We start from the raw sequence: 22217 nt of genomic DNA, 5'->3' as shown, positions 1-22217 counted from the left end.
CTGCCTGGTGTCCCGGTACTGCGCTCAGTCCCCCAGCTGGCAGGGCCGCTCTCAGCCCGCCACAGAAGAAGGGAAGCCGATGGAGGTGTGGGGGCAGAGTCCCTTCCCTGGAGCATAAACCCAGTCTGTCCGGGCCCTGGTACGTCCCCCGGAGCGAGGTCAGAAATCAGTCAACCCTGCACCTGCCTCTTCTTAGGAGAGCCCCAGGGTGCAGGTTTACCCAGTGAAGCCTACTCCCTCTTCCATACCTCGTGCATTACGGGATTTGTCCCAGGTCCTGCCAAGTCACAGACAGAGACCAGAGAAGGAGCCTCCTTGTGTGATCTACCCACAAAGAGATGTCTGGGGGGCAGTGCACTACTCCAGGGGCTGGTTGTGAGTGTGCGATCTGGAATCAAAGGGCCCCTTGCAAACCACAGAAATGGGCACACGGCTTATTTCTCCGAGCGTAATGGGCCCCAGGTTCACCCCACACTGTTAAAAGGGGCAGGATTTCCTTGTATTTTTTTTTTTTTTTAAACGTCTGAGAGAAATAAGCCAGACACAGAAAGAAAGACAGATACCATGCGATTTCACTTAAATGTCGAACTTCTAGAACCAGAGAGTAGAATGGCGGTTGCCAGAGGCGGGAGAGAGGGCACTGAGGAGGTGTTAGCGAAAGGGTACAAACTTCCAGTTCGAAGATGAGTAAGTCCCGGGGATCTAATTACAGCGCGGTGACTCTGGCTAACAGTCCTCCACTGTGTACTTGAAATCTGCTGAGAGAACAGATCCGAAGTCTCTGCGCACGTGCGCGCGCGCGCACACAGTCACTGTGAGGTGATGGACAGGTTAATTAACTTGATTGTGGTTAATATCATTTCATGACGTAGCCACATATGAAATCATGTTCTAGATTTTTTTTTTTTTTTTTAAAGAAAGCAACACAGGCGCAGCATGCCTCGAATGCACACACGGTCTGCGAAGGGCCCAATGTTTATATCCTCCTCCAAATTCATCCTCCGAAGCCCTACCTGCTCCCCACACCATGTGGCCATCTCTGGAGGCGGGGGCTATGGGAGGCAAGGAGCTCACGCGAGCCGCGTCCGCACAGATGGGCTTCGTGCTTTAGAAGGAGAGAAGCAAGAGAGAGATCCACCTCCCCACCATGGGAAGATCCGGCAGGAAGGCGGCGGTCCCAAACCAGGGAGAGAGCTCTCACCAGACAGCTCAAATGGGCCGGCAAGCGGATGCTGCACCTCCAGCCTCCAGAAGTGCGAGAACTGAACGCCTGCTGTGGCAGCCCCCACACCCCTCCGTGGTGGTGCTGCCACAGCTCCCGGAGCCAACAGAGACGCGGTCCCCGGGGGCCCGCACATAAGCCAGCGCCTGCGGCACACTGGCGGGGGGGCCTGCTCCGGGGGCCGAGCCACCTCCCTGGGTCTCCCCGTGAACTCCAGGAGGCCGCCACGCCTCCCTCATTCCTGCTCTCGGGGCGGAGGAAACTGGGGCAGAACGCACGTCATCGCCAAAGCAACGGCAAGTCACAGACTCTGGATTCAAGTGTGACTCCAGCACTAGAAGAAAACGTGAGAATGTAAAATTAATCTTGGCACGAGGACAGCCTTTCTAAGCATGAGACAAAAATCATGAAGGAAGAAACGGAGAAGTTGGCCTCTGTGAAAAATGGCAGTCTCCGGCATGGAAGCAAAGAGAACAAGAGAACTAGAACAGAAGGAAAATGACCCCGTTGGAAACACACTGGCGGCATGTGAGGAACGAAGGGACGCTTGTTTCAGAGTTCCTGCAAACCAGGACGAGGACGAGGACGAGCCGGCAGAAGGCAGGCACGCGGGCCATGGAAAGAGGGAACGGTGAAAGAACTGAATTGCAATAAATACATGAAAAAGATACTCCAGCTCTCGCAAAGTTAAAGAAATGCAAATTAAAACCATGAGGCGATGACATCCGCCTTCAACACTGGAAAAATATATTTTCCAAAAATGCTAACCGTTATTGCTGGCTACGGTGTCCTGAACTCATGAGCACTCTCCAGTGATCGGCAGGGCTGTCAATGGGCTGCAGCAGGACGGCAACGAGAAATTATGCCCCCAGATGGAAAGCGCACGCTCTAATCCAGCCAATCCACTTCCGGGGACTTATTTGTCCAGGCGGGGCAAGACCTGGGTGCTGGGTGTCTGTGGCAGCAGCTGGGGAGATGGGGAGGCCCGACCAGACTCCTGTTCCTCCCTCCAGAGCAGAGCTATTCCCGGAGGGCAGCTGCCCAGCCAAGGGCCGCCCTTCCCAACACCCACCGCATCCACACGGGGCGCTGTGCCTGCGGCTTGCCACAGGGGTGGGGTGGGGGGGGTTGGGGGGGGCGTCCAGGCGCAGCGCTACCCTCCAGCCAAGGGGCTCGCACCGTAGGGGCGACCTCCGCACGGTCCCTTCTGCCCACAGGCCGAATGCAGGGAACTCTGGAGGTCGCAGAGGGGCAGAACGAGACTAGATTTCTACCTTTCTCTTCCTGCACTCAGCGGCTTTTTCTTTGCCATAACTATGTATTCTCTGTAGTTTGGAAAAAAAAAAACAAAAACCTAGCGAATACAAAAAGTGATGTTAAAAAGTCTCCATTGAGAACAGTTTCGGAAGAAGATGGCCTGTCTGGAAGCGGTTTCGTGGAGTGAGGGGGAGGAAGCGTGTTTGGAGGAGCTGCGGTGTGGGTGGAAAGCAAGGCATCGGGAGGCCCAGAATGTTCAGCTCCCCTCTCGAGAAGCCTGGTCGGAAAGGAGGGAGGGTGACCGTGGGTGGCGGGTGAATGGCGTTCGCTGCTGCACATACAGCTCGCTAAGTTTCCAGGCAACTGCACCTCAGTCTCCCAGGCACCATCTGCGGCTAGCGTGGCCTGACCGTGGGGACACTGTCAGGGCGCTTCGTGGGGGTCACTCCGGGTTCCTTCTTTCTCAGTCTGGGCTTAGCTCCTTCCCCACCGGAAGCCTACTCTCCCCTTTCCCGGGGAGTGCGCCCCTTCGATGGGTGCTTTTCATCCTTGAATGTGCCTCTGAACCTCCTGAGGGGTGGGGGGCGGCGGAATCTTGCTGGAATGCAGAGTCTGACTGGGGAAGTCTAGGGAGGGGGGCCTGAGACTCTGCATTTCCGACCGGCTCTGCAGCGAGGCTGACCTGCGGTGCACGGACCACCGCTGCGGCAGCAAGGTCTCACAGGGCCCGGCGATGGCCGCACAAGCCGCAGACTCGGCGAACATTCGCTGCACTCGGTGGAATTAGCTATTTTTTTTTTTTTACTTCGTTAGTTTTATTGAGATGTAACGGACTTACTCGTTTCAAGTGTGCAGTGTGACTCACTCTATGTAGAGATCACAAAATGACCGCAATACGTCTACTGAACCCCCATCGCTACACAGTGACATTTTCCTCTGATGAGGACGTCGAAGACCGAGTCTCTCAGCAGCTTTCAAGCACACCCCGTGATGAAGCGCGGTCACCCTGTACCGAGTTCGAGGACTTCTGATGTTTAAGAAGCTAATCCTCCGGCCCTTCTCCCTCTCCTGCCACGGTCCTGGGTTTGTCCTTTTCTCCCCCAGGTTCTTGAAATAAAGCTCAGCGGCCCCACCTGCTCACCTCACATGCGTCCCCAGCTTGTCCCATCTGCCACCCACCCCGTCACCCCGCGACGCGGCGCGCGCTGAGGACACCCTCAAACAGCCGTCCCGGTTCTGTCCTGGTCTTGTCACACTTCCCCATGGCAGCAGAAGCGCCCACTCCCTACTTCGTGAGAAGTGTGTCTTTTCTTGGCTCTGGGAACATCTTTTGGTCGTCTTCTCTGCGCATATTTAAATGATTTTTCCCTCCACTTACCGTTTGCCTCCTCGTGTCTCAGTTCCTGACCCCCGCCATCCACCAGCTGCCCCAGCAGCTCCCCCATCTAACCCGCGAGCAAGTCCCCCGACGCCGGCCTCAGCCGGCTCCCGAGCGGGCACAGCGCCCTCGTCCACGGTCAGAGCTGCAGGGAGCAGCCCAGCGCTTTTCCGGAGCGAGGCACTGGCTTCTAGTATCTGTTCCAAGCCTGCTCGCTCCCGTGTGACCCTCCCCAGGGACACCAGCCTCCAGGAAGCAAGACGGCACCTGGGGGCCACCAAGTGGGCCCAAGGCTATCAGCGATGGTATCAAGGTGTGGCTTAGGGGATCTGCACCCCCTCACAGTCCCCCAGAGACAATCTCCGTGAAAGGAGAGAGAGGAAGGGCGGGCGGGGGAGGCCAGAGCACCCCTGGAGGACCCGCAAAGCTGGCCGACTGGTTCCCCTACCAATGCCCAACTGCCAACGCAAGGGGCCCGGGCGCAGCGGGCAAGACCCCCGCGTTCCGAGCCGCCCTCTGCACGACCGCCAGCTCAGACATTTTCCAGCCTCTGCCAATGAGCAAAGCCTGCCCTTCGCTGCCCGTCCGCTGCCGAGCTCACATCATACTCCAGAGAGAACCAAAGCAGCCGTTCGGATGGGGTGTCCTTACCATCCGTCTGCCGAACAAAGCTTTTCCACAGTGACCAACCCCAGGCGGAGGCTGAGGTGTCAGCCCCAGGGCCTTCTGAAGCCAGTGTCCCTATCGCCACCTCCCAGTGTTCCCCGCCTGCAGTGTCCATGGAGGCGGCTCCCTCCACCGGTGCCCGGACCCCATTCAAAGGACCGGTCAGGCCCTCCCAGTTCTGAATGCTCCCTGGGCATCTGCAAACCCCCAGCCAATGATCGGGTGAGTCAGTGAGTTTATCTTATTATTACTATTGTTTTTAACACAAAGCTTTACAATCTCACATTCCAGAGTCACATCTTGCTTATCTGGGGCTACTAAGTTTTGCAGGGAGGAGCTGCCCGCCTGCCCCACTTCCTGCAGCATCACAGTGCCCCCTAGTGGGAGGTGAGCCAACTGCAGCCGTTGGCGGGAACCCACTCCCTGCAGGCCCCTCTGCGACTCTCCCCTCCCAGACAGGGAGACAGTAGCCCCAGACAGAAGTCCCTTCCATCCTGCCTCCCGCACACACAAGTGTACCAGGACACATTAAGCTCCACGGTTGCAAAGGGTTAGCGGGTGCTGGGAAAGCCGTACATAGGGCTCCCGGGAAGTCCACTGCTCGCGTATCACCCAGGCCTCTGCTGTGGCGCACACCACATGTATGATTATTGAGTCAATAATACTTCTGCAGGGTCCAAGGCCTGCGCAAACTGTACAAACCTGGATTCTTGTCTGGGCTATGGTGTGGATGGTTCAGCTCTGCATTTCAGATCTGGAAAGTGTTCAGGACGCCCCTGCACCATGAGCTAGCAGATGCTCTTGAATGCCCCCAGTCCTACCCTTGCCTCCAGGGTCTTTGCTCTTCTTCCTGCCTGGGACACGGTCTCTGGCCTTCCCATGGCTCAGTCCTTCTCTCCTCCAATCTCTATTTACCTGTCACTACTCTGAGATATCACTCTCTACACCCTGGGGTTTATTTCCTGAAAAGCTCGAAGCAGGATCTGTCAGCATCTTGCTTATCTGGTTGTACACCGAATGCCTCTCCCCGCAGTCTCCCCTCGCCTCATCAGGAAAGGATGGTGTCGTCCCTGCTGACTGTGGTTCTTTGGTCCTCGTCCCTGTGCCATCTGGTCCCAGGCAGCCAGAACCAATGACTCACGCGGGCTCGAATGGAGAACACGGGAAGGAGCAACGCCCAGATCGAGAAGACCCGAGCTCCTCCAGGGGACCCAGCAGGCCAAGCTCCCCGACAGCCGGGGCTTCCCCAAGGGCAGCCACAGCTCTTCCATCCCATGTGAGTGACTCTTGGACAGAGCTTACATTTGTTCCAGTTACGTGTTTATTTTAATGTATTTTAGGAAACTGGAACTAGGACATCACCTTCACTTCACAGATTTCATTGCCAAGGGTGAGGCCTCACCACATGGCAAACGCGGAGCATGGTGAGCGTTCAGTAGGTAAGAGTACGGATGGCACACGAATACAGAAGAACGGAGAGAGATCCTTTGATGACTGAAGTCTGGGAGCCTCTGGCTCAAAGCAATGCCGGCTGGGCCGAAGGGAATCCAAGCCAGAGTGATGTGGACCTACACTCATCCAACAATTATTAAGTGCCTACTGTTTGCTAGCCATTGCGCTAGGCACAGAGGCATGGCTCCCAATATAACGGATGTGGCATGAAGCCTGCAGTCTGGCGGGAGAGACGACAGACGAATCAATGGAGAATTCCAGTGTGCGGAGAAGGAAAAGGGGAGCGAGCAGAGCACGGGAGCTGCGGGGCCAGAGAACCCGGAGGGGAAGAGACCAAGGAAGACAGGAAGAGACAGCAGGATAAGAAAAAAACCGCGTCCGGAAGAGGTAAGACGGTGCTGTAGAGGAGCTACAAATGCATCAGCAGATGACCCTGGTAGCAGGAAAGAGCAGAACTTGTGATACAGAAAATTAAACCGGAACACACCTGAGTCTGATCTTGGGCTTCTCAAGGAAGGGTCTACAAGACCGAACTGGTGAGGGAGGAGGAAGCATGGGAGACAGAACTGTCACAGGCAGTGCACGTCTGCAAGGTTACTGAGGAGGAAATCTGAAAGAGGACGGAGTGATGGGCCAAGACTGCATTAAAGAGGTATTTATGAAGATAAAAGATGGTCATGGGGGCAGATAAAGGCCAGCTCTGTCCTAACGAAATAAAACCCACATCCAGGAATCCAGCCAGCCATCCATCCATCCATTCACCCATCATCTATCTATACAAACACATATCATTGAATTCTATAAATTCAGACCAGGACTTTGCAGCACCAAAGCTAGAAAAACAGAGATTATTATCTATAGAGTTTTTGCAGGAAAAAAAGAATTGTGACTTTCAGTACTGAGCCAATTTGCTTGTGAAGGCAGAAGAAAAGCATTACAAGACGTGCAACAGCTTTAAAAGCATTCCACCTCTCTCTCCAAAAAGTTCCCTGAAAATGAAAGCCATGACCTGCCTGATGGTGGGAAAGAATCCGAGAATGAGGAAGTTGTGCATGAAAGGGCCATGATTGGGATCAAACCAGTGGGAAGTCCAGATAACCCACAAACTCTGCTTCTCATGTCATGATTTTCCTTTCAGAAATTCCAAAAATCAATCAACAATAAAGTTAAAAAATTAGTCATTTGATCAATCAAACCCAACATCCCAGATTCAACCGATGAAGAAGTTGGTGCCAGAGGAGGAGGGGAGGGTGCAAGTGTGTGAGGCTCTCTGCCAAGGACGCTGCCTCCTCGCTTGCTCTATTGGAGCAGAGTGTAGCGAACAATTAAAAACAGGACCTGTACCTTCCAAAACACTGGAAAATAAAGAAGCAAAGAAAATGCAGCTCGTGTAACAAAGGAGACAGGAAAGGAAAGCCAGGGGGGAAAAACAGCCACAACCGTAGAGCCAGAGGCCTGAAGTGTATGAGCAGCAATGACTGTGGAGATATTAAAAATGACTGAAAACAGGGGTGCCTGGGTGGCTCAGAGGGTTAAAGCCTCTGCCTTCGGCTCAGGTCATGATCCCAGAGTCCTGGGATCGAGCCCCACATCGAGCTCTCTGCTTGGCAGGGAGCCTGCTTCCTCCTCTCTCTCTCTCTCTCTCTCTCTCTGCCTGCCTCTCTGCCTACTTGTGATCTCTGTAAAATGAATAAATAAAATAAAAAAAAATAAAAAAATAAAAAAATAAAAATGACTGAAAACAGGCTGAACACCCTAATTTTTAAAAATGACAACAATCAAAGATTTCTCATTCTAAAGTAAAACCTAGTCATTTTTGTGTTTGTAAGACTACCCCAGGACACAAGGACAGGAACATTTTATATGAAAATGGAGAGGTTCAGATACATTAGGAAAATGCCAGTCTAAAGAGAGTTGGAGTCATGATATTAATACCAGAACAAGACGAATCCAAGGCAAAGACACTGAATGAGACAAAGTGGATCATTTAGTATCAGTAAAGGGCCCAAGTCACAGCAGGACTTCATCTGACATGGTGGCTCAAACACAGTGTTCATCTCCACTCCCTCTCGGTCACCACTAAATCGATAGTGAATGGATAAAAACATATAAAGTCAACACATTAAGAGAAAGGGTAAGGAGTCGCTGGCAGACAATGAAGAGAGACATATTTTTGGAAGAAGGGAGGCTGATGTGTGAGCGTATTGGAAGAGAGAGCCAAAACCTAAGTGGCTCGGGGAGGGGCGAGGTCACTAATGAGAAGAAAGTGGATTCTTGCTACAGAGTTTTCTGGACTTGGAGCCACCAGGGAGCCTGGTGGGGCGAGAGGCACAGGTGAACATATAGTCAGGGCCCAAGATCTCTAGAAGCAGCAGCTATGCAGCAAAGCTTGCCCGCAACCCCCCAGCCCTACCCAGGCCACTGCCCTGCTCCTGTCAGGGTCAGGGGAGGGGCACGTGATGATCCACACCCGCTGAGCCGGGCAGCCCCCCCGACACCCTCACGGTGGAGGAGGCCCAGACACCTGCCAGAACACTGACAGACAGGCCCACCCAGGTCAGGTCGACAAGCAGAAGCTCCCTGACCAGTCAAGATTTCGAGCACTATCTACCAAAAGCATAATTTATTAAAAGAAAAGCTGTCACGTCCCATTGAGATCCATTATCATTACATTTAATACGAAATCATAATTCAGCGCAGAAATAGGTCAGAAGAAAAAAAATGATCATCTCAACAGATTCCGGAAAGGCACTTAGTAAATTCAACATCCATTACTAATCAAGAAAAAAATAATCTTAAGAAACCAGGAAGGCTGCCTCTTTAACATTAAAAAAAAAAAAGAACGTCCATCTCAAACCCGCAGGCACCAGCATACTGAAGGGTGAAGAAATACCAACAGTTAACATTTACCGAGAGCCACGGGGGTACTTCCCCACGTACTATCTCATTTAAACCCATCACCCTCTCGCCAGGCAGGTATTTGTATTAGCCTGATTATTCACGTAAAGAGATTTGGCGCAGAGACACAAGCCGCCCAAGGACCCAAGGTACCAATCGGTGAAGCCAGGCTATAAACCCAAGCATTTTTGACTCGAGTGACTCCGTGCTCGTAACCCATAGGCTCCGAGTCTCATTAAAGTTAGGCAAGACAAAGATGCCTCCTAACACAATTAATATTTAATACTGTTCTATAATTTATAGACAGTTCAATTAAACCTTTAATAAATGGAGAGATGGGAAGTCATAACGTTAGAAAGACATCCATTCTTCTCAAATTAATCTATAAATCAAATGTAGTAGCAATCTAAATCCCAAGAGGATTTGGAAAATCGAATTTGACATTACAATTACGAAGTTTCTTTTGGGTGAATAAATTAAAGATAAGAGCTAATGCATCGTGCTTGAAGGAAGACTCATGGGCAGGAAGCTACGATGTCACCCAATATATACTGTGAAGCTGTAGTAATTAAAACAGTGTGGTTCTGGCTTGGGAACAGGCAAATGCATGGGCAGAATCCGGAGTCAGAAAGAAGCACGACTACGTGAAAAGCACACGGTAAAGGGGGCCTGCTAGGTCAGTTGGGAAATTGCGGCTCATTGGGACTTTGTTGGGGACAATTAGCAAATCATGGGGCGGGGGGAACGGAATCAAGTTTCTTTATTCACACCTACACCTACGTGAATTCAAAATAAATGAAGTCATTCAAAGTGAAGAAGAAAACAGTGGAGTAAGGGGTTAAAATATCAGTAAATATGTTTATATTCTTGAGAACTGCGAAGGCTTTATACTCATAATACCAAAGGAAGAAAGCAAATAAAAAGATTTTAATATAAGACATAAAAATTCTAAAGTTTTGGGTGACCAAAAAAAAAAAAAAATCACCATAAGGGGAAATAAAATGCAGAGGAACAAACTGTGCTCTGTATATCATAGATGAATATTTAGTATCTGTAATAAATGGAGTTTTATAGCTCAGTAAGGAAAATACCCCACCAGAAAACAGAGGAAAAGACACAAGTAGTTCCTGAAGATAAAAAATTGGAAAAATACGAAAACTCATCAGGTACTAAAGAAACGCAAATTAAATCCAAAAGAAGACAGCATTCTGACCTATGACAAAATCGAGAATTGCTTAGCGTTATCCGCGGTACAAGGAAACCTGCTAGGTTTCGCGTGTAAGTTTAAAGTTTACGGAAGTCAGTCTTCAGAAGTTCTTGTGTTGAAATGTGAAGACACTTGCAGATACCTGTATTTTAAGGATACGCAACAACCGTTTAAATTGGTAAAAGATAATACTAGAAACAACCTAAATGTATAGGCATTTAATGAACTGCTATGCTGTGATTATAGATAATGTTTCAGAAAATAAGACATGGGGAAAACGCTCGTTTTAAATTGGCAGGAAAAAAAAAAAGTCAGAAACCACTACATGCACATGATCGCTGGTCTCTAGTGCGTGAGAGTGTGTTACGTGGCTGTCAGAAGGAAGGACACAGCCACCCTGTGATATTCTGGTATCCCTGACCTCTCCCAACCGTAGGTGTCAACAGACGACCTGCTGTTCCTGATGACTTTCCCTGAAAGACGTGTGCAACGGCCTGCTCTTTGCTCGAAACTCACACAAAACCCTTCCGCACTTTGCTCCCAAAGCATTTACAAATTTTATTTATTTATTTTTAAAGATTTTATTTATTTATTTGACAGACAGAGATCACAAGTAGGCAGAGAGGCAGGCAGAGAGAGAGGAGGAAGCAGACTCCCTGCTGAGCAGAGAGCCTGACGCAGGGCTCGATCCCAGGACCCTGGGATCATGACCTGAGCCGAACACAGATGCTTAACCCACTGCGCCACCCGGGCACCCCGCATTTACAAATTTTAAGTAGGAAAATTCAGTACAGAGAAAGAGTCCATTTTAGCCAAATAACCTATAACAGAAACTTCAAAAAGAAGAGAAGGTGCAGATGCACTGAATACACTGGAAGATGCTCAAGAACATGAGGCTGGGCCTGCAGGAAGGAAAACCAGAGCCGGCTAAGAGCCAGGAGGAAACTCATTTTCCATGACTTACCCTTTTTGCAGGATTTGACTTTTTTTTTTTTTTTTTTTTTTTTTTGGTCAAATGCACTTTTTTTTTCTTTTCTTTTTTTGAGAGACAGAAAGTGCACACTGGTGAGCAGGAGGGGCAGAGCAAGAGGGAGAGAGAGAATCCTCAGCTGACCACACGCCCAGGGCAGAGCCCAACGTGGGGCTCGATCCCATGACCCTGAGATCATGACCTGAGACAAAATCTAGAGTCGGACACTTGACTGACGGAGCCACCCAGGCACCCCTCAAGTGCATTTTTTCCCCCCAAATGAAGGGTGCAGAAGAGGAAAAGACACAGGCTTTAGAGCCGGGCGTGTGTAAGTCTGAATCTCTGTTTTGCCACTCACTCATGTGCGGCATCGGGCAAGTCACTAACCTCTGAGCCTCAGTTTCCCCATTAAAGGGGGAGAAAAGAGAAGTTAGTCTGCAGGACTGTGGGGAGGATGGATGATGTCTGGGGATTTCCCAGTGCGGTGGCTGGTGCGTAGTAGGTGCTTGTTCGCTGCAGTTCTTATGATTAATCCTGTGCCTGCCCGAGACTGCCGGCAGAGCCGGAGCAGAACCTAATTATCCGTGTTGGAACAAAGCCAGGATACCTGAGTCTTGCAAAACACGCTGTTGAATGTTCAATCAAGATATGTAAGTACACAGAGCCGCAGAACATACCCAGTGCTTTCCCCCAGGGCTGGGGAAGTAAAATGCATTCTACCATGGCACAGCTGCTCGTTTTTTAAAGTTCCACAACTAATTAACCAGAATCCTCATCAGCAATCTCCTTGTGGATTAACTAAACATGTCAGCAAACCCTGGCCCTTCTCTGTTAAACACAAGCAATTTCTTCTACCCACTAGCGCCTCCAGCAAGATGCTGAATGCCTGGGGAGTTGAACAGAAAGCGAAATCCAACTTTTACTTAACCTACTGGAAGGAATTTCTCACTCCGGAGGTCAGTGTGATAGCTCCTGAAAATGAGGAAGGCACACATACTTAGCAGTTAAACCCCACGGGCTCTGGAGTCGGTCTAATATGATTTCTAATTGATCACACCCTCAACCGAGAAGTCACTGGTAAGTTACTTAATTCTCTGGAAGCCTCAGTCTTCTTATCCGTGAAATGGCGCCAATGATGGCGCTTTACCCCATAGGATTATTCCAACAGTTAAGGGTAAAGATGGCTACGAATTAAATGTATACTTGACATCAGTGGTGCTCAGCAAGGCCTCAAAACACAGACTTATGTGCTTTTCGTAAGAAGATCCAAAGGGAGGATGATGTCCTCCTGAGAGCGATGGAGAAATGGAAGAGTGATGTACATACAACTTTGTGTAGAGAGATGCGGGACGTACGTAGCTGCGCTCTCTTTACGGAACCCTGTAAATGGCCAGAAAAAGTAGTCGCAAAGAACCACCACGTTGTCCTCTGCTTATACAGGATTTGCTTATTAAGTACCTCCAAGACAAAAAGTAAGGAAAACCGTTTAAAGGTAGGATTCCATCATAATCAAAGCAATTTCCTAAAACTAATGTAATAGTGTGTGTCCACTACATTTCAACAAAAAACAGAAACACAAACATTTCAATGGTTTTGAGGGGCAAAAAAAATACAGCAATGCCCCTTTAAGAAGAAATTCCCTTTAGAAAACCCCAAAGTCTGATTATTACTGTGATTATGGAATGGGATCTCTCCTGTATCAACACGATTCAAGGGATGGGCTGTCATATAAATGTGAGTAATTATTATTTAACTCTACACACTTATTAGAAAAGTAATTTTCTGATTAGTTAAGGAGGTCAAAGGAGAGATATCAGAGGCTTTTTTTCCTCTTTCTGATTGTACAGGATTGTCTTGAGGGAGACAAGGGTTTTTCCTTATAATACCAAGAATCTTGAAATGGAAGAAGGGAGCCACTATTTCACAGCTACACCCTCAAATCAAACCTAAAAATAGTCATTGCTCCAAAGGCAGTTCTTTGTTCTATTTTTTTAAAGAAATATTTTTGTCAAAAGTCCATGATTTTCCAACTGAGAGCCTTTCCCCCTAAGGTTAGGATCTCCACTTTCACCAGGTCTCTCCAGCACAGCCCAGGAAGTCCTAGCCACAGCAGTCAGACAACAAAAAGAAATAAAAGGCATCCACATCAGTAAGGGAGAATAAAACTTTTATCATTTGCAGGGGACACGATACTATACAGAGAAAACCCAAAAGACTCCACCAAAAAAACCGCTAGAGCTGATAAACGAATTTAGTAAAGTCACAGGCTACAAAATCAATCTACAGACATCTGTTGCATTTCTGTACACCAATACGGAAGCAGGAGAAAGAGAAATAAACAACCTCATTTACAACTGCACTAAAAATAATAACATACCTATGAACAGACCTAACCAAGAGGTGAAAGACCTGAACGATGAAAACAAAAAAAATCCTGATGAAAGAAACTGAAGAGGGCACAAAGGAACGGAAAGTCACCCCTTCCACGCTCATGGACTGGAAGAACAAATACTGTTAAAATGTCTACACTGCCCAAAGCAATCTCCACAATTCGTGCAGTCCCTGTCAAAACACCAACAGCGCTTTTCACAGAACTAGAACAAACGATCCTAAAATGTGTACGGAACCACAAAAGACCCCGAATAGCCAAAGTCATGTTGAAAAAGCAAATTAAAAGCTGGAGGCATCATAATTCCAGACTTCAAGTTATACCACAAATCTACAGTAATCAAAACAGCATGGTACTGGCACAAAAAAAGACACCTCGATCAACAGAACAGAACAGAAAACCCAGGCATAACCCCGGAATTACACGGTCAGTTAATCTTCAACAAAGCAGGAAAGAATATACAATGGGAAGGAGATGGTGTCTCCAACAAACGGTGCTGGGAAAACTGGGTGGGGACATGGAGAAGAATGAAACTGACCACTTTCTTACACCGTACGCAAAGATATACTCAAAATGGATAAAAGACCTAAATGTGAGACCTGAAACCATAAAAATCCTAGAAGAGAACACAGGCAGTAGTTTCTCTGACACTGACTCTAGCAACATTTTTCTAGGTATGTCTCCTGAGGCAAAGGGAAATAAAAGCAAAAATAAACTACTGGGACTACATCAAAACAAAAAGTGTCTGTACAGCAACGGTAACAGTCAACAAAACTAAAAAGCAACCTACTGAATGGGAGAGGATATTTGCAAATGACGTATCTGATAAAGGCTGAGTATCCAAAATATATAAAGAAATGGTACAGGGGCGCCTGGGTGGCTCAGTCAAGTAAGTGTCTGATTCCCATTCAGCTCAGGTCAGGATCTCAGTGAGATGGAGCCCCACGTCGGGGTCCGCACTGGGTGTTGAACCGGCTTAAGAGTCTCTCCCTCTCTCTGCCCCGCTCCTCGTATTAAAAAAAAGAAAAAGAAAAGAAAGAAATGATACAACTCAACACCCAAAAAACAATCCAATTAAAAATGGGCAGAAGATGGGGCACCTGGGGGGCTCAGTCGGTTAAGCAGCTGCCTTTGGCTCAGGTCGTGATCCCAGGGTCCTGGGATCGAGCCCTGCATTAGGCTCTCTGCTCAGCGGGGAGCCTGCTTCTCCCTCTACCTCTGCTTCTCCCCCTGCTTGTGCTCTCTGGCTCTCTACCTCTCTGTCAAATAAATTAAAACCTTTTAAAACAATAAAGTAAAAACGGGCATTAGATGTGAACAGACATTTCTCCAAAGAAGACAAAACAGATGACCAAGAGACACATGAAAAGATGCTTATCAGCCCTTATCATCAGGGACATGCAAATCAAAACCACAATGAGGTATCACCTCACACCTGTCAGAATGACTAGAATCAAAAATTTAAGAAACAGGCAGTGTTGGCGAGGACGTAGAGAAAAAAGAACCCTCTTGCACTGTTGCTGGGGACGCAAACTGACGCAGCCACTATGGAAGACGGTATGAAGGTGCCTCAAAAAGTTAAAGACAGAACTACCCTCCTATCCGGCAACTGCACTCCTGGGTATCTAGTGCCCCCGCAAATGCAAAAACACTAACTCAAGGGGCACATGCTCCCCATGTTTGTGGCGGCATAGTTACAACAGTCATGTTAGGGAAGCAGCCCGGTGTCAATCAGAAGATGAATGGATACAGAAGACGTGTTACATATAAACAAAGGAATACGATTAGCCATAAAAAGAATAAAATCTTGCTATTTGCAGCAACACGGATGGAGCTAAAGAGCCTAATACGAAGTGAAATCAGAGACAAAGACCACATGATTTCACTCATACATGGAATTTGAGAAACAAAACAAATGAGTGAAGAAGAGAGACAAACCAAGAAACAGATTTTTCCACCCAAGAAACAGACTCTTAACTACAGAGAACAAGCGGATGGTGACCAGAGGGGAGGTGGGTGTGGGGACGGGGGACACAGACAAAGGGGATTAAGGAAGGCACTTGCTGGCGTGAGCCGGGGTGACCTGTGGAAGTGCTGAATCCCTACGACACTGGAATGAAAAATAAACAATGTAATTTTTAAAAAGTCCATTATTTCCCAGGAAAAGGTTATAGGCAATTCCCAAACTCCAGGTCTTAATCCCACCTCCTTAGTTATGGCTAAACACACAGACACACACAAAACCCCAAAATAAACCCCGCAAAACCCCACAAAAAAAACAAAAAACCTACTGAATGTGTAAAGCATGATCCCAAGGAGAATGTTTCAATGGCGTAAGCACTCGGGCCTGGGTGGCGGCCCAGTGTCTCCCACTGTGAGGTCAAGGCACACGGAGCAAGCCACGACAGCTCTCAGACTCAGTTTCCACACATAAGAAATGGAGAAAGTCGTGTACCTCTGAGATGCATCGTTTTATGTATCAGTTTGCCTGGGGTGTGGGAGGCCCAACTAGTTGGTTAAACAGTATTTCTGGGGGTGTCTGTGAGGGTGCTTCTGGAGGAGGTTAGCATTTGAACACAGAGTAAATCCTGAGTAAAGAGACCCACACCATCCAATCTGGAATAAAGCAAGCAAGCAAAGGAAGGGTCAATTCTGGAATAAAAAGGCAAAGGAAGGGTCAATTTGTTCTCTGCTCCTGGGCTGGGAGGTCCAGCTTTTCCTGCCTCCCGACCTTGGGGATCCTGGTCCTCAGGCCTTCAGGCTTGGACTGAATTTATCACCAGTTTCCCTGGTTCTCCATTTTGCAGACAGCAGATTGCGGAACTTCTCAGCCTCCATCACCGCGTGAGCCAATTCCTATAATAAATCTCCTCTTATATATAATCTATATATATCCTATTGGTTCTGTTTCTCTGGAGAACCCTGACAAATACAATTTCTTACAAGGCTTCTGTGAGGATTAAATAAAATGTACATAAAATGTTAGTGCAGTGCCCCTGCATGCAAACGATGTAATAATGTTCTGCTCAGCCTCCCTTCTACTTGTTATCATTGTCACTATGTTTGATTTCGGTTGCAGATTTAGCACCCACGTTTTTAAGTCAGAACCTTTCATTGTTCTCTGCGCTTCCTCCTTTGTCTGTTTTCAGAAATGCACGTGTGCACGTATGTGCGTTTCCAGGTTTTTCTATTCGTGTTACTGTTAATTTGTATTTTGTGACTGTTTCGTATTTGTATATTTGTCATTGTGTTGTATGTCGGGTAGACACATCTATGTGTGTCTAGAGTGTAAAGAAAGAAATCTCCATTTTCATGATGCAACGGTCATTATAGTTTCAACTCCTTCCTTCAACAGTCACTGAGAAGCCGGCTTGTGGGTGCCAGGCGCTGTCCTTGGTGCTGAGAGCAAATATCCGGCCTGAAGGAGGAAGGGCTCGCAATCTGGCCGAGAAGACAAAACAGCTACAGAAGGAGGAGAAATGCAGAACACTGAACATGCAGTGAGGGCAAGTAAAGACAGGACGCGTAACTCTACTCCAGAAAGTACAAGCGTCAGAAGACTTCTCATGGAGAAGAGGTGGAACCTGAGAAGTAAGAATGTGCCCAATGGGCAAGGGGAGGGAAAGCATCCAGGGCAAGCAGAGCGTGTGAGCAGACATGTGGCGTTCTAGGGCAAGAGAGCTCAGGGTGGCAAGAATGAAATGGGAGGGGGCCCCTGGGTGGCTCAGTGGGCTAAAGCCTCTGCTTTTGGCTCAGGTCATGATCCCAGGGTCCTGGGATCGAGCCCCATGTCAGGCTCTCTGCTCCATGGGGAGCCTGCTTCCCCTTCTCGCTCTGCCTGTCCCTCTGCCTACTTGTGATCTCTGTCTGTCAAACAAATAAATAAAATCTTAAAAAAAAAAAAAAGAAAGAAGGAAACGGGAGTACGAAGCAGCGGGTGGAAGTCAGGGAGAAAATTCAGGCGGGGGCCAAACATAGGCATGCCTTTCAGGGCATCCTTTGGAGTCTGACCTCTCCATGGTAGTTGACGGGTAGCCACTGTAGGAGTGACGGCACGACTGTGCCATGATCAGATTCACGCTTTATAGAATGGGGCCAGGCAGACGACATATATGGGGAAGTGGAGAGCCTGTGTCCCACCTTAACAGGGAAGCTACTCCTCAGTGGTAAGAACTGCTGCTCTACAGGCTTCAGGAGTGCAGACATGTGAGCTTCATGTGAACAGCTCAGTATTTAGGTGCTGACATCTAATGACTTTAAGAAAACCGTCATGTAGACCAAAAGCGTGGTGATGGCTCAAGACATCCAAAATGCTCAAGACGCCTTGAAGGCCCAAGACGTCCGCTGACGGCAGTGTGGCCGGGGCAGGCGATGGAGGGAAGGAGACATGTGCGCAGGCTTCATCCAGCGGGAATGATGAAGGCCTGACGTGACCGTGGGGTCGGAGACGGAGCACGAGGTGCGTGCGTGCAAAGTCGAGTCTAGGCGGCTCCGGCTGTTGACTCAAAGGGCGAAGGGAGGAAAACGGACACTCGCCAAGGTAGGGACTCGGAGAGGATCCAGAGGGCCGGGGCAGGCGGAGGGGCTTATCAGCTCAGGCTCTGGATGACAGAGTTTCGGATGAAGAGGAGGTCATTCACAGTCGGCACCGGGAAACCCAAGCGAGAGAGCAGAAGTGCTCTGGAAGGTCGGCCCTGAGGGGTGCGGCCTGGAGGAGCTCCTCCCGAGACAGACTGAACCATGAGGGAACCACGGGAAGCACAAGAGCTCGACGGGCCGGCACAGGAAGGCGATCCGGGCAGAGGACTGAGAAAAAAGGAGAACCAGGAACACGCGACTGCTGGTGGCCCCCAAAGCCTCTTACCCCTGTCCCCGCAGGACCAGAGCCTCTGGTTTCAGCTGCACGCGGGCCCGCCAAGGTCAAGACTACACTTCACAGCCTCCCTCGCAGCTCAGTGTGGCCGCTGTGTCTTAACCAGCCAGATGTGAGCAGATGGGACGTGTGCCCACGCCGCACCCTCCCCCACACACGCCTGCACCCTGCTTCCTGCTGAGCCACTCTGGACCACGGGGGTAAGAACGATACTCCAGGGGTAGAGGCCCAGCAAGGCAGAGGGGTGCGGGCCCCTGGTTGGGGCTGTGGGACAGAGCCTCATCGTGCTGGCCCCAGAGTCTCCCCACACCGGTAAGTAAGAGATGCATGAACTTCCGTCTTGGTCCAGCCAGTCAGGGTTAATCTGGCTCTGTCCACAATTTAACTGACCCTCTGGTGAAGTGGAAGCCAAGGGATAAGTTTCCAAAAGGAGCAAGATGGTCAGTCATGTCTAATGCTGTAAACAAGCCAAAGAAGTTCTTGAATAAGTAGCCTTTGGGGATGCCTGGGTGGCTCGGTTGTGAAGCGTCTGCCCTCAGCTCAGATCTTGATCCCGGGGTCCTGGGATCAAGCCCCGCATCCGGCTCCCTGCTCGGCAGGAAGCCTGCTTCCTCCTCTCCCACTCCCCCTGCTTGTGTTCCCTCTCTTGCTGTGTCTCTCTGTCAAATAAATAAATTTTAAAAAAATGTTTAATTAAAAAAGAAAAGAAAAAGTCGCCCTTTTGTTTATGAGATCATGGGTGGTGTCAGCAAGACAGGAGTGTAAGGGCACGGGTCCGACAGTCAGCTCTGCACGAGAAAGAAGACACGTGACGGTGTTAGGGAGGGTCTGGGTTCGATTCACCCCCCAAAAGTGTCATGGAGACAAGGATCCGAGTGCAAGAGAGGTGACACTGAATGCAGTAAGGTGATATGAACCCACCGGAGGGTGACACAGGAGACACCAGAGACCAGGAGAAGGAAGAAGGAAGGACAGAAAGGCCGACAACAGGAGCGCCATCAGGCCGGCCGCGACCGCGGGCAACTGCACTGCGATCCTCTGGGAGACGGTGGGGACACGGCCCGGAGCCGTCCCAGCGGAAGAACAAAAGGAGACGAGCCCCCGTCTGTTGCGGATGGAGCGCGGTCTCCAGGGCCGGGACCCGCCACCACTATGACCGCCCTCCTGAGGCCACACGTGCCTCTGCCCGACCTCAGCCCGCAGTGTGTGCGGGCGGTGACCGGGCAGGGGCTCCTCCCGGCGCACACACCAGGGACAGGTGGGCGGGAGATGGGGGGCCGGGAGGGAGCAGGGTCAGCTGCGGAAGGGCGCACGGCAAGGGTGCGGCAGAGGACCTTCGGCAATGGCAAAGTTCTGAAATGACCCTGGGAGCTGGGTGTGGGAGGCCAGCAGGCGCGCACCAAAACGCATGCTCAGAAACGCCAGGGCCTCTGAGGGCGTCCGTGACTCAGAATCCCGGAGTGGAATCGGCGATCACACGAGCAGCTCTACAATGGGAGTTTATGAAACGGCACAGAACAGGGGGGCAAAGGTTTCCTTGCCTTCTTCAGTTTGTTTTGTTTTTAAATTCGTGAAAACAGAAGCCCCTTCATGCTGTGCGAGAGCGTTCCTGCCCAAGGGTGCCCGGCCCGCAGGGAGGCGGGGGCGGGGGGCAGGGGACAGGGAGGCGGAAATCCAGGCTCCATCTGGTTCCCCACACTGTGACTCACCAGATGCAGCCGGGCTCACCAGGCGTGGGGCCTCTGTCTCTACTACAGGATGCTGGCGCCGGCCCTGGGCCACTTACAAAGGGACCTGACCCACCAAGGTCAGGGCCGAATGGAGATCTCTAAAGGTGGGTCATCAAGGCCCCATGTACAACAGAGTGATGCGAGCACCCCCTTACCTTCCTGCCCCCCCCCCCAAGTTACACTTGCCAAGAAAGATTTTCTGCCTATTAGTATCGGAGAGAGCAAAGAAAAGCTATATTTCAGTTTGTTTATTGCTCTAAAGCATCTGTTACTTTGCTATGTTTTGCAGGGAAACCTGGCATCTCATACTCATAAACAGGCTGCTTTGGGTTTAATTGTGCAGCTAACTTGAGCTATCAGATGGGATCTGTGGTGGCCTAGAAAGGTTTTTGAGGGAGAAGCAAATGAGCCTCAACGGCTCCCTTGCTTAGAAGATCATCTACGTGCTAACTGTACCCCTGAAAAGAACGCACAGTCAGCCCTGTCTTGGGGTGCAAGGGAGCCTGCGTCCCCACAAGTCACGAGAAGGCAGCGGAAATCTCTGACTCCCAGACTCTTGGTGTCCGGTGACCGGCGACTGCGCCAGCCCTTCTGCGTCGCTCCCTAGATCTCGTCTGTCCGACTCACCACGGCGAGGCAGGTGCCGCTCCTCCAGGGAAAGGCCCCGCTTTATCCCCAGTATAAGAGCATCTCTGGTAAAAACCCAGGACCAAAGGAATCCACAGGGACACACAGTGAGGCCACGAGCCCGAGGTTCTAACACTCCCTTCTTCCTGGGGTTTCCCTTGCTTCTGTCAACTCCCCCCTCCAGGGCCTTGGCAGGGGTTCTCCCGCATCCGAAGCTTCGGGGAACGGGGTGAGAAGAGTTTCCAAGTTCACAAAACCTTCGGTGGCAGGGGCAGAAACGGCGGCTCGGGGGGTGGTGGTGTTTTGCGTGAAGAGCGAGAAACCCGAGGGTTTAGCGCTGAAGGTGCCTCCAGCAACAAGAAATGACGGTCAAGGCCAGTGTCTCCATGGCATCGGACGCTCCCTAACTTTTCCCAGGGGGTAACACAGACAGCAGATTTCTTCCTCTCCGTTTCACAGGTGGAACACTAAGGGCGGAGGAGGTACTGAGGTCGTCCAGCTTGGAGGTGGCGGAGGTCTGACCCGTCTCCGAACCAAGCCGAAGCCTGTCCTGGAGGGTGACACTGTGGGTCCCTCCTCAGGATCAGGGAAAAGATCTGGAAGTGACTGTCCCTCTGTTACGGAGTCCTGTGCCCGGGGCCACGGAGACTCCTGCCAAAACCTGCATCCTCTTGGAAAAGCACAGTGAATGAAGCTTCCGCTCTTCCTTCTGTCTTGGCAGGAGCTCCGATCTGAGTCAGACGGACCTGAGTTTGACGCTCAGCTCAACCACTTCCTACTGGGGCCTTAGGCAGATGACTCAACTTCTCCGTTCCTCGGGTTTCTTTTACAGAAGACAGAGATGGTAACAGTGACACTCTGTAGGGTTGTTGCAAGGATTAAATAAGATAGTACGATGAGAGAAATCAGATCGTGTGAAGTCCCTAGAAGGTCCCTGAGACACAAGCACTCTGCAAGTGTCAGATGTCTGAAGCAACTGTTACGTGGTTTTCGGACAGGTGGGTCAAGTATGGCTCAGCCTCTTTCTTGAGCCTGTTTCTCTTCCTTTCTCTGCATTTGTGACTTGCCTAGAATTGGAGTCCTTGTCCCACCTGAGGCAGGACCCACCTGTTCTGGTTTCTAGAGCCCAGACTGGAACCCTCTGGCTTTTTTCTCCAAGACCCAGAAGAGAGTGAGGCACTGTAGGTCCTCTCTGTGGTCAGCTGAGTGGACGCCCCAATTTCTCCTGCAGGATGGCCCCCAAGTCAGGATTAGGGAGAGACGGGTTGCTGTAGAACGTCTAATTTTGATCTTGGGTTCAAGATGCACTCTGCAGGGCGCCTAGGTGGCTCAGTGGGTTAACGCCTCTGCCTTCAGCTCTGGTCATGATCCCTGCTCAGCGGAGGGCCTGCTTCCCCCTCTCTCTCTGCCTGCCTCTCTGCCTACTTGTGATCTCTGTCTGTCAAATGAATGGATAAAATCTTAAAAAAAAAAATGCACTCTGCAATCTAGCTTGAGCAGAACACAAGTAGAAATTACATTTTCATTTCCACTAACTTTAGGTGAGAA

The 22217-nt window shown here is 50.1% G+C and overlaps 2 protein-coding genes across 3 annotated transcripts in view; one reads left to right on the top strand and one right to left on the bottom strand.

The window, feature by feature from the left end:
- Positions 1-22217, bottom strand: part of HS3ST2 (heparan sulfate-glucosamine 3-sulfotransferase 2) — an 87709-nt gene that overhangs the window by 8542 nt on the left and 56950 nt on the right. The window lies entirely within an intron of this gene.
- LOC116581383 lies at positions 203-17204 on the top strand. Of its 2 annotated transcripts, XM_032328550.1 has the most exons (3): positions 203-4745; positions 5643-5799; positions 16795-17204. In XM_032328550.1, the coding sequence occupies exons 1-3, from the start codon at positions 4308-4310 to the stop codon at positions 16941-16943; spliced, it is 744 nt and encodes a 247-aa protein (XP_032184441.1). In that variant the 5' UTR covers positions 203-4307; the 3' UTR covers positions 16944-17204. The 2 variants fall into 2 exon arrangements, 1 of the variants encoding a protein (XP_032184441.1); XR_004282040.1 differs by lacking the exon at positions 5643-5799.

Source organism: Mustela erminea, chromosome 20 (genome assembly GCF_009829155.1).
Source record: "Mustela erminea isolate mMusErm1 chromosome 20, mMusErm1.Pri, whole genome shotgun sequence".
Taxonomy (NCBI): Eukaryota; Metazoa; Chordata; class Mammalia; order Carnivora; family Mustelidae; genus Mustela; species Mustela erminea.
The sequence above is the reverse complement of the archived record's forward strand: the minus strand, read 5'-3'. Positions and strand labels throughout refer to the sequence as shown.

Coding starts and splice junctions, on each gene's coding strand:
- LOC116581383 (XM_032328550.1), top strand. CDS start 4,308: ATGCCCAACTGCCAACGCAAGGGGCCCGGGCGCAGCGGGCAAGACCCC. Junction 4,746..5,642: donor AACCCCCAGCCAATGATCGG/GTGAGTCAGTGA, acceptor ATCTGGTCCCAG/GCAGCCAGAACCAATGACTC. Junction 5,800..16,794: donor CCACAGCTCTTCCATCCCAT/GTGAGTGACTCT, acceptor TTCCTTCAACAG/TCACTGAGAAGCCGGCTTGT.